The sequence below is a fragment of the Bombina bombina genome, chromosome 2 (assembly GCF_027579735.1).
Source record: "Bombina bombina isolate aBomBom1 chromosome 2, aBomBom1.pri, whole genome shotgun sequence".
NCBI lineage: Eukaryota > Metazoa > Chordata > Amphibia > Anura > Bombinatoridae > Bombina > Bombina bombina.
In genome coordinates, this window is record NC_069500.1 from 763,493,182 (window position 1) to 763,506,319 (window position 13,138).

General features: G+C 34.9%; 1 protein-coding gene across 1 annotated transcript in view; it reads left to right on the forward strand.

The window, feature by feature from the left end:
* CPAMD8 (C3 and PZP like alpha-2-macroglobulin domain containing 8) overlaps positions 1–13,138 on the forward strand; it is a 276,510-nt gene that overhangs the window by 181,176 nt on the left and 82,196 nt on the right. The window contains exons 24-28 of the mRNA XM_053702891.1: positions 304–602; positions 735–960; positions 1,924–2,100; positions 4,712–4,793; positions 4,886–5,042. Coding sequence (XP_053558866.1) covers positions 304–602; positions 735–960; positions 1,924–2,100; positions 4,712–4,793; positions 4,886–5,042 — 941 coding nt within the window. The remainder of the gene's footprint in view (positions 1–303; positions 603–734; positions 961–1,923; positions 2,101–4,711; positions 4,794–4,885; positions 5,043–13,138) is intronic.

The following is a 13,138-nucleotide window of genomic DNA, read 5'->3' on the forward strand; positions in this document are numbered from 1 at the left end:
ATAGTAAATATTGTTTTATTGAGTTATAGAGAATAATTTATTTCAGCTTAGTTTTGAGTGAACATCTTAATCAAGTTATTATATTTATGTCTTAAATTAATTGCCACAAATTACTTAATTACAAATGACCTAATCAGTTACTATGATTGAGTTGCCACTAACCAGCTACGGCAGGTCCATTTGTCTGTTCTTTACATAGTGACATGTTGTTATTTATTACATATCTATAGTATCCTTTCTGTCTTGTGGTTTATTGGGGATTTGGCTTCTTTGTGAATTTATTTGGTGTATTTTTTGACCTAGAGAAAATTCATATTTCTACTCCTAACAAGTTTGAGTATCAGTACGTACAAAAGCCACAGAAGATGACACACTTTGAGCTCACAGTGAAAGCCCACAACGATGCCCATGTGGCACTTTCTTCAGGGCCACATGACATGGCTGAGATGATTGAAATAGTGATTGGTGGAAAGCAAAATTCTCAAACATGGATCTCCACTAGCAAGATGGGGATTCCAGTTACTAGTGCAAGCACAGCAGCTATTTTATCCTGGGATGAGTTCCGTGCCTTTTGGATCAGCTGGAAGAATGGAATTATACAGGTACTCTAGTCCATTGTAGTCCTAGAGTAAGTTGTTTTTGCATGATTGTTCTTATATTAAAACAGTTGTATTTGTATATTAATAAATGTTTGTTTTGCATTTACTCCCTCAATTTCTGTCCTGACCTTCTAGGTAGGCCATGGCACTCAAAGCTCCAATGACACAATTATCGTGGAGTGGACGGCAAGCAGGCAACCTGATGTGAAATTCATTGGTTTTTCCACTGGATGGGGTTCTATGGGAGAGTTTAAAATATGGCGGAAGCAAGAAACAGATGAGAACCACAATGAGGCATTCACTCTGGGAGTTCCACATAATGTCATCCCTGGTTCTGAAAGAGCATCTGCCACAATCATAGGTCAGCACTAATAGAGTAACAGATTATAGTATGTTAAACAATTGAGCTGGACATATAGTACTACTGTTGATACCTTATCATAGGTAAACATTTTTATAGATTTCTTGGTATGTGTATAAGTGAAAGATAATCTTGCTGTATACTTCTTATTCTGTATAGGACATATACTGCATTGTCAGTGAGTCTTCAGAAGCCTTGCAAAAAATATAATGTTATTTAATAAGAAGCATAATTAAAGGGACACTGAACCAAAATTTTTCTTTTGTGATTCAGATAGAGCATGCAATTTTAAGCAACTTTCTAATTTACTCCTATTCTCAAATTGTCTTCATTCCCTTGGTATCTTTATTTGAAAAGCAAGAATGTAAGTTTAGATGCCGGGCCATCTTTGGTGAACAACCTGGGTTGTTCTTGCTGATTGGTGGATAAATTTACCCACCAATAAACAAGTGCTGTCCGGCGTTTGAACCAAAAATTGTCTGACTCCTTAGCTTAGATGCCTTCTTTTTCAAATAAAGATAGCAAGAGAAGAAAAATTGATAATAGGAGTAAATTAGAAAGTTGCTTAAAATTGCATGCTCTATCTGAATCATGAAAGAAATAATTTGGGTTCAGTGTCCCTTTAAATAAAAGAAAATCCTAGAAAATAACAATTATACTTGCAAGTGTTTTAAGCTATTTTTTATTATAGGAAATATCATTAAATTGAAATGTTTTTTACACCCACTGTTGTTTAATTATCAACCCCACTATTGTCCACTTGTTTACTAGTCCCCTGTTAAATACCCTATTGAACATAAGACAGGGCAAGGTATATAGCATGTAATGTTTCTAGAACATATGGTACAATTGATAGTGCTAGATGTGCTCAAGATAATATGTCTGACAGGAAATGAGATCGCTTACCTTTTAGGGTACCCTTGATGGCTGAATAGCTACAGTTTTCTTTCTCTCTGTCCCCAGGTGATGTGATGGGTCCTACTGTGAGTAATTTGGATAACCTCCTTCGACTCCCATTCGGTTGTGGGGAGCAAAACATGATTCATTTTGCGCCAAATGTATTTGTGCTTAAGTATTTACAGAAGACTAAACAGTTATGTGCCGAAGTTGAGAGTGAAGCTGTAGATTATCTGGTGCAAGGTGGGTTTTCTTGTATCTAGACCAATGGACTTAATAGGACAGTATACACCAATTGTCATATAACTGCATGTAATAGACACTACTGTAAAGAAGAATATGCACAGTTACTGTTTTAAAAATCCAGTATAAAACCTTTTACATCTTACATAGAAGCTCCCAGTTTAGCACTGTTGATGAGGTTAGGCTGGGACTCCCATTAAAAGTGGCTGAGCAAGCAGGAAGAGCAAACACTCCCCCCTTCCCCTGTATATGAAAAGATCTGTTACACAAACAGGGGCAAGCAGGAATCTGTAGACTTGAGTCTACATCTGATATTTTTGGGCTTGGGTAGGAGTCTGAAAACAGCACAATGTCATTAAAAAAATAAGCAAAACTATACATTGTTACAAAAACACTCCCAGATGGGCTATATTTAAATGGATCATATACAACACATTTATGCAAAAAAAATCTAGTGTACAATTTCCATTTAAGCTGATGATGGCATTTATGATAGTTATGATTTAAGACTAAGCTTAATATATTTAAATACATTGATATTTTAGTGTGTCTTAGTTTCCAACTACAGCTGATACAAAGTGAATCATGTATGTGTTAGATTTATGTGACCACCCTTCTAGTGAATCATAATATTAAAAATTTGTAATTTAGATTACTTGCCAATACATTTCCATATACAAATGAGTCATTCTGCATTTCACAATTACTGTGGTATATTCAAATGATATATTCAAAGATTATGAAGTGCTATACATTGACTATGCAGGATTATCACATTCATTTAGATACTTTGACAGCTGTATTCCAGCACAATTTAAAATGTTCTTAAACGTTCTTTATTCTTAGAATTAAAATTCAAGACCATTGATGATAAATTGTGCAGTTCTTTTCTAGTATGTTCATTTAATTTTCCAGTTTCTAGATATTGCAATAGATTTTGCATGACTTATAGTCCATATTTACAGGTCCGGTTTCTGAATGCTGCTTCCATAGGCAATAAAAACAACTAAAACATATAGGTTCAAATTACGAGTGGAGCGTTATTTAGCTCTTTCGCTCGTGCACTAACTGTGCTAGAAGTAATCTTTTTGCGCGCAATGGTTTGCGTTCATTACAAGTTGAAAGTAAACAGTTATCGCTTCCACGCTAACCTGATGCGTGCAAACAGCCAAACTTAGATAATTCCCCATAGAAGTAAATGCTGAAAAAAACACCCCACTCTTGCGCTAACCCGAATCCATATTCTCAATTGCTATATCCCGACATAAAAATATGAATATTCCAATGTTCTTCATATAGAAGAATATGTTTTATTTATTCATAAGTACATATTTCTATATAGATATATTCATATATATATACCTATTTATAAAGATGATTATATCTAAGTATATATATATATATATACATACACAGATTTATATAGGAATATATATTCATAAATACTTAGAACATATATAATGTGAAATATTTACAGTAAATACACAGTATAACAGTATAACACTATTAAATATGAATATTGCATAAATATGCTTTTACAAATTTTCATCTACTTGACTGCAAAGGGTTCCAATGCACTTATATATGTCTATATATGTGTACATATGTATTTATGTGTTTATATTTATATATATATATATATATATATATATATATTTATATGCGTGTGTCTTTAAATACATATATATACATTTTTCTATATTTATTTATTTTGCCCCTTTTTCATATAATTTAGCTCTGATAATGTAGGCTTTTCTTATTCTCAGAACTTAAATGCACCCAACTGACTTTGCAAGGTTAATACTGCTACATCTTTCCCTTATTGTATTTAGCTAATAACAAGTGCAAAACACTGTATTTTATATTAATTTTATGACTACAAATAGCCGATTGGCTCCTCCAAATAAGGGAAACAGTGTGTGGAGTTTGACTACTGAAAAATAATTTTTAGAAAATGTATGTTGATTTGTTTTAAAAATGTTTAGACTCTGAGCATGTTATTTTATAATAGCACAACAGATATGGCTTTAATTTACAAGGTGTTTGTTGTCCATTTAATAATTGAGAAAAAATAAGCAGAAGTGTCCTGCCAATAAACTTGTAAAACATTTGGTTTGTTTTCTGTCATGAAAGTCATTTTTATTGACTTATAATGGGTATAAAAATGTAATTTGATAGACTTTCAATGAACATGTCTGGGTGGCTGTTAATGTCTACTTGTTTTTAAAGGGACACTTAAGTCAAAATTAAACTTTAATGATTCAGATGAAGCAGCCATTTTAAACAACTTTCCAATTTACTTCCATTAACAAAATGTTCACAGCCTTGGACACTAGTTCCTACTGAGCATGTGCAAGAATGTAGCCACCAATCAGCAAGAGCTACCCAGGTGCTGAACCAAAAATGGACCCTCTCCTAAGCTTGCCTTTTCAAATAAAGATATCAAGAGAACGAAGAAAATTTGATAATATGAGTAAATTAGAAAGTTGCTTAAAATTGCATGCTCTATCTGAATCAGAAAAAATAAATAAATATCCCTTTAAGTCTTAATTGATATTCCCTGATAGTTAAGTGAAATATACCAGTGTAATGACCTCTCTTTATCATAAAGGTTATCAACGACAGCTGACATACAAGAGGCAAGATGGGTCATACAGTGCCTTTGGAGAGAGGGATTCCTCTGGGAGTATGTGGTAAGAATGAGAGCTCCTCAGTTTAGGTTATATTCTAATAAATATCCATAGCACATGATTTACAATGTAATGCATACTTTGTTTTGTCTTAGGCTCACTGCTTTCGTCCTAAAGTCTTTTGCCCAGTCCCGAAGTTTCATCTTCATAGACCCAGGAGAACTTTCCTCTGCTAAAGACTGGATAATTCAACACCAGAAAAAAGATGGTTCTTTCCCTGCCATGGGAAGGATACTAAACAAGGACATCCAGGTATCAAGGTGGAAAAAAGAAAAACATTGTGTATTGTGGTTTCATTTATGTATTTATGTAAAATTGTATCGTGACAAGACAGACATTACAAAAAAATAATCAAGCAGGTATGGATATATAGGTATATGACAAGTTAGGCTGGTGAGGTAGCTCAGTTGGTAAATTCCCTGACTACAAAAAAAAAAGCCTGTTTAAAAGATCCACGGTCACAGGTTTGAATCCCGGCAGGGCCGACTCAGCCCTTCATTCTTCCGAGGTCGATAAAATGAGTACCATTAAATTGGGTAATAATAACAACTATTACTATTCAGCTGCCGATTTGGTGAATTCCGAGAGCGAGTGCTGAAAAAGCGCTTTGAGTCCCACTGTGAGAAAGGTGCTATATAAATACTAGATATTATATTACCAAAAATTTATTAAACCAACATTAAACTAACCTTGGCACTTTGTGATTCCAAGATCAAATCTAAAATGTCTATAGTAGCAGTAGAAGTGGATTTTTTTTTTCTGAAAAATGTATTTTTCTCCCATTTTCTGGCAACCTGTATCATATGACAGACATCAGCCAATCACAAACTAGTATACGTACACCCTGTGAGTTTGTGCACATCATGCTCAATAGGATCTTGTTCCCCAGAAAGTGTGTATATAAAAAATTCGGACACATGGAAAACAATCTCCTTTCATCTGTTTGGAGCTATTAGCACACAAAAGAACGCCACAAATAATGTAGACAAGACTAAGGGCACCTCCAAAGAAAATTGAAGCGTTGGGAGTATTCTTTACAAGATGATATCAGATGATATAATACTAACCTTCAAAACATGAAATACTTGATAAAAAAAATAATAATAATATGATTAAAACTGAAGGACCAATTTTCTAAAGCTCTCTTCTCAAGCAAGATTCTATAAAAAGTTCCATTAGTGCTACAGTGTCCTTCACAGTATTTATAAAGGGCAAATTTTACCTTGAGCGTTGTGTATCTGCGTATGCCCTGTATATCTATATATGAAGTACAGATGAGTACATTACAATATAGTGCACAATACAATTAGCAAAAATTGTTTTGAAAGTAAGATTTCAAAATTGTAGTCAAACACATCCAAATTTATAAAACAAAAAAGCAGCAACATGTAAATTTAAAATAGCAGGAATTTAATTTTTTAAAAATTTTATTTAATGTAAAATGTAATTTCAATAAACAAAGTTATAATTGTAACAAAAAAGTACAAAAATTAAAACATTATTTTTCTATTGTAAAATTAGCCTCTCCAGTAGGCTGTACAGGGGCATTGCTTGGGAAAGTGTGACATACTTGCACAAGCCTCATCGTATATTAAACACATTTTATCCCTGCAGATCTACCTGTTTTATCTCTCAAAATAGAAGCTGCCAAGTTTGTCTCAAAATACACAATACATTTATTGCAATGGTAGATAAGGGCATGTATGAGTGATTCAGAAAGAGCATGCAATTTTAAGCAACTTTCTAATTTACTCCTATTATCAATTTGTCTTCGTTCTTTTGCTATCTTTATTTGAAAAAGAAGACATCTAAGCTTTTTTTTGTTTGGTTCAGGACTCTGGACAGCACTTTTTTATTGGTGGATGAATTTATCCACCAATCAACAAGGACAACCCAGGTTGTTCACCAAAAATGGGCCGGCATCTAAACTTACATTCTCGCATTTCAAATAAAGATACCGAGAGAATAAAGAAAATTTGATAATAGGAGTAAATTAGAAAGTTGCTTAAAATTTCATGCTCTATCTGAAGCACAAAAGAAAACATTTGGGTTCAGTGTCCCTTTAAATAACATTGAAAGCAATGCAATTTGATTTTTTTATTTTTTATTTGAGAATACAGAGTAGAAAGACAAATAACAAAAACGAGGGAGTTTTGCACATAAGACGTAGATGAATTCAACATAATGTCGGAATTACATGATAGCGTAATGGCTTCTTAAAACATTTATATGTTCTCCGTTGAGATACATACCAGAACCAAATAGGGTACACAAAACTTTGCATCTATATGTGATAAACATATAGGGAGAGCATATCTCAGTATTACAGTCACTACAATTAACAAAAAAATAACAGCTGTTTCCGCATTTTCATTGATACAAAAATAGAACTTACTAATATACAATCATAAACTGGTTTCAGCATAGATAACATTAATAAGTTCTTCCCACCAGCTATGATCGATCTCTTATGTATGTATATATATATTTATATATATATATATATATATATATATTTATATCCCCCTTAAGGGCCAGTACTTTGACTCTATCAGCCTCAGTCTGTAACTCCGCTGCCATAGTCCTCACAGTCTATAAATATCAGCCAGTGACAAAAACAACAACAAGATTAACACAATAACAAACAAAAAATGGATTTGTATTTGCTTAAAAAAGAATTATCATAGATAGTTCTCCCACTAACATTCACTCTCTGCTGCAGGATTTTCCTTTATCGAGACCTTCATTGCTTTCTTTGGGAGGCTGATCATCCCTCAGTGGTTTAGCCTTCAGTGAGGTCTACCCATGCAAGGGTCAGCAAGATATTTTCACTCTATAACAAAGAATTGAACCTCAAGTGTAGAATACATGTATAACAGAGTTCTGAACATGAGCAGTGAGGTGTTATAATAGGTGTTGTGGACTGCCTGAGTCAGTAGATCCTTAGAAAAATATTTGATTTACAATTCTTACCACCAACTGAGGACTAAACATCTTACTAATGAATATGTAAAGGGTAAACTGATATGTGCAATCTATGGCTTTTTTTCCTTTGGCACGGAATTATGATTGCCTCCTTACTGGAACATAAAAAAGATTTGTGTTCTATCTACTGGGAAGATTAAATTGCAATACATTTATTTGGCATTTCTTTTGCTGTGGACTGGAGAGCCAGTAGATCTTCTTCTCTGGGCTGAGAAGAAGGGGAATATTTTCTGTTGGGAGGAGACTTTGATAATGCTTGTCCTCTCGTCTGGGCTGTAGTGAGACTGTCCTTCATGGATATTGAACATTAAATCAGCCGTTGCTGCCCACGCCAAGCCAAACAAGTAAATACTAATTTTCCCTGTCTGAGCCAAGGTATGACCAATTGTAAATCAATTATAATCCATTAGAATAGCTGTAGTTTGCATAGGTTTTTTTTATAAGTTTTTCAAACACAAAGCCTCTCCAGACCTTATAAAAATAGTTTTTTCATATTTTTTTCTTTATAACTTTGAAGAGCAAAACGACTGTTATTGTTACCCCTCAATATTCATTTTCTTCCTAATGGGAAAGAGTGCACAGCTGCATTCATTACTTATGGGAAACAAGAACCTGGCCACCAGGAGGCAAAGACCCACCAGCCAAAAGCTTAAATACTCCTCCCACTTTCCCTATCCCCCAGTCATTCTTTGCCTTTCGTCCCAGGAGGTTGGCAGAGAAGTGTCAGAAGTTTGTTTTATTTTATTTTTTTCCATTTGTTCTACTTTTATTTAATTTTAATATGTCTCTTATGGAGGGTGCTACCCTTCGACATGGGACAGGAGTTTTAAATAGTCCTGTTAGTCTCTCGTGGAGGGCCTGGGTGAAAGTTAGAGTCCGGAGATTCAATGGGAGCTTCCCCTGCGACACCATCCCGACTCGTTATAACAGCTCCTTTCAGCAATTGGTGTTGTCGAACTTCGCTTCGCTACCTGCTGTCTTCTCTCGAGTCCATGACGGAGGTGCTGCTACTATTCGTCACACTTGAAGGGCCGTGTTCCTGTTCCACGGCGTAGATTCCGGTAAGATTGTTTCATTTTATTACATTGTCTGTAATGTGATTTATTATGACAGTATAGTATGGGCCTCGCTGAGGCACCTTCAGTACAGATCTTGGAATCAAGGGATATTTCCTGCTTAGGGTGGTTTGGTGAACGGGGAAGGGGTCTCTTATCATGTTTCTTATGTGATTCAACCTGCATTGGGTATGTGTGTATGGGCTCTGAGGCTGAGACAAGTAGTGTTACTCTATGCGGTGCATAGTGGCTTTTTTCTGGGCTTGCGAATGCAGGCCTAGGACTAAAAACCTTTGGGTTATGGGTGTATGCCTGTTTGTGTAGTCTTCCGTATCCTTTTATGTGGACCTAGTTTTGCCGCCTTTCGGTGATGAGCTTTTTGGATTACACTGGGCATCTGCTGACCGTGCATGTTTACGCTTGGGTGGGGTTCTTCCCCTTCCGCATTCCTGACCGAGTGGCGACGGAGGAAAAGAGTTTGCTCCGCTGAGGTCTGGTCATAGGAGGTAGTGAGTGCCCCAGCCATTGTGTGTCAGGTGCCAGTCGTTTGTTTTTTGTTTTCCAATATTGGCGTTTATATTAGTCCTGGCCATGGAGGATTCTAATGCCGGGACTATTGTCTTATCAGATGATGAGTCATCCTCGGACGAGGACTGTCGTTTGGCTCCATTGTCGCAAGTCTACCACTCTTGTCTCTTGTGTCTGCATAGTTTGCTGGGTCCCTCGGGGTCGGGGGACCTTGGATCTGCTGAGCCATCGGCCTCCGGGGGCTCTGTTCTTCAGGAGTAGCCTTCCCAATTGCACACTCCTTTTGCTTTTGCAGGTGACCATGACTTTGATGTCTCCTCCGCGCAGGGTGGATTGTTTCCCCCGGAGATGGCGGGACATTTTCGTTTTAATATTTTAGTGGCGCTAATTTGTCTGCAAGATCCCGAGGTTTCCTTGCATTTATGTGCCGGCCTACCTATCCCGGGTGTTCAGACCATGAACGGCACTATAATATTCCTCCCGGGGGTGATTGTTCCCCCATGTGCCTCTCGTTATAGGATTGTGCGGCTGTGTGTCCTACTATGACGTCTTTTTGATTTGTTGGGGGATCCTCTCCTTTTTCGTCCAGGGACTTCTCAGTTCTTAATAATAGACAGAACTGATATTCTAAATCACAACACTAAGAAAAATAAACCAGCAAAAACAACTAGTGATAGAATAAATATACCATTTATCACACAATACGGAGAAGACAAACACTCAATTGAAAAGATTATCAAAAAACACTGGAATATCCTAAGCTACGACCCTGATCTAGGGCCACTATTACCTAACAAACCCAGATTTATCTACCGAAGAGCGAACACATTAAAAAATAGATTAGCACCTTCCATGAAGAACAATAGGAGCAAAAACATTGAAAAAGGAATATTAGGAACAGAACTTAGGGGTTTTTACCCCTGCCATATATGCAAAGCCTGCAGGCATTCAAAAAAGACAAATACTTTTACATCCAACAATACCAAACAAACATACAAAATTAAAAACACTATAAGATGTATGGACAAAAATATAATTTATCTCATAGAGTGTAAAAAGTGTAATTTACAATACACAGGAGAAACGGAAAGAACTATACGAGAAAGAATAAGAGAACATATTCTGTCCATAGAAAACTCAGAAGAAAAAAGAAACTTAGAACCTGTCCCCAAACATTTCAGATCATGCAATAATAGCAATCTAAAATATTTTAATTTTACAGCAATTGAAAAAATAAGTAAAAACGTTAGAGGAGGGAATTAATCCAGAGCATTACTACAAGCAGAAGCAAAATGGATTTTTAAACTACAAACACTACAACCAAAAGGATTGAACATAGACTTCAACCTAAACAGTTTCCTTAAAGAATAAAAGACCTAAACATATTATTTTCCCATCTATTTTCCATTCCTTTACTTTGTTATTCTCAAACCAAACTATATAGAATATCACATATAATCCATTCATATTAATTACTCAATCCCTAAATTTCACAAAATATTTATCTAAAAATCCATTTTTTGCGTATTAATATCATATGAAGGCATAGATAATTTAGACTGGTTTTAAAACATCCCAAATAATTTTCTCCTGATACAAGATCATAAACCTAATTTGTGTTCGCGAATACAACCACAAACTATTACTTTAAGAATACTTTACAAAAGGAGTAAATACTGAACTTTCCACAAATCAAAAATATAAAATAACGACTTTTTCAAACTCAACCACAATGACATATACACTCCACAAACAGAAACCAAGTAGATCTATCACTAAAACCAAAAATCTTTTTATTTTTTCAACAAACGATCTTAGAAGAACAAAATACATTTATATATTTTATCCATCTAACTTGTTTTTCATTTATGCAATGTAGTATCAAGATTTTTCCTAACTTAAACACAAAGACATATATCCGTCAAATAATGAAACTAATTAGATTTATTACGAAATTTAACTTCTTCAACAAATGATCTCAGAAGAACAAACATAATCTTAACTTTTAAATACTATTATTTTGTACTCCTCTATCTGAAATCGACTCCCATATATGCCATATACCTTAGGAAGTTTTTTACTTATATTCTCATATACTTGTGTTACCGAATATAAGTTTTTTACTTATATTCTCATATACTTGTGTTACCGATTTTAGAAATATGAATTTTTATGAACACTTATGTATAATAACCCTGACACAATAACTTTTGGAATTATGAATTCTTATGAACACTTATGTTTACTGACTCTGGCAAATGAAAAACAAGAATAATATGTCAACAAAAAGATCCGTGCAATTATGCAAGGCAAATTGAACAATTGATCCAATCAAAGTGCAAATTTTGAACTAATAAAAAGACCGCCAAACCCTTTCATAGTAGTACAGCTTGAAAAAGGCCAATGTAACGACCGAAACGCGTAGCGAACTACTGTGGCAAACTTTCTCTTTTCAAACCCCCGGGTCACAAAAAATCCACTGTGACCAAAAAGAATCACAACTTTTCTGCTATAAGCCACTTTGGATGCTAAACTTCTCACCGTTTTACAATTCTGAGCGAGAAAAAGACCGGAGAAAAGAAACACATTGGCAGTTTTGCCCCCTCCGAAAATTGCTCTCTAAACTGAGGACCGGAACTCCAGAGGTGGATAAACCATTCCTTACCACCTTCAACAGAGGATCAAAGACCAGAAAAAGAGGACTACCCCGGGCGGCAACATCCAGGCTCCACGATCGGCGAAGAGTACAGTGATTAAAAAACGCCCCTTACTGCAACATCTCTTTAGACCGTAGAGCTCTGGCAACATCTAACATTTAACAAATACACGGACCTCACATCTACATCGAAAGAAGGACATACTAACAGACTTTGCAACATTTTGCTACAACAAACATAATATTACAATACAAGGAGTACCTTTCCACCAAACAAGTTGCAACAAAGTTTGACGCTTACTGCCAAAAATTATCCTGAACTTTTCAATCAGTAAAATCCACCGGTGGTTTTTTTCAATCCAAAGACTGGGCAAAACTTTTAAACATAACATTTTTTGTCAAGTGTCGGCCGACAACTATAAGGGAAAAATGTTTTTCCTTTAAATATATTCCTACCTAACATTAACAGTATATTCACTACTATAAATGCATTTTGAGAATTACCTATCTATTTTTATCTGAATAATTATTTTCTTTATTTTCATTGTTTTATTTCATATATTCCTACCATTTTATCGTTTTAGCTTTTGATCTTTTTAGCTTTTGATCTACTCCCCTAATATAACATACCAAGAGCTTTTCACTACACGAATTCCGCTAGACAAAATATACGTTTTTTCCATTAATATATAAATAATTTGTGTTTTTTGACTACTTTAGGGAATTGAACTAGGTATTCTATGTACTAGGTACAAATAACCTAATTAGCTGCTAACACTAAAAACAACGGAGCAAAATATACCAGCCAAATATATCAACCAAGGAAAAATAGATAAAAGTAGTATAACCTATGAAACTACATAAGGACCAAAACAATCCAACATAATTGCATACACTGCATACATTGGGCCTTCCATATACCCCACATTTTGTAGTAACGACATATATATGTTTTTAATGCCTATTTTTTAATGTATATGTATTTTTTGGAGTTAATAAAATAGCAACTTAAAAGTTTTATTTGTTATATCACTTGGTTATTTTTCAAAAACCTCATTCTGGAATTATTTCTGTCCATTTTAAACATAAGGGTATAAGCATTAAGTTGCGCCACTCACTCCTTA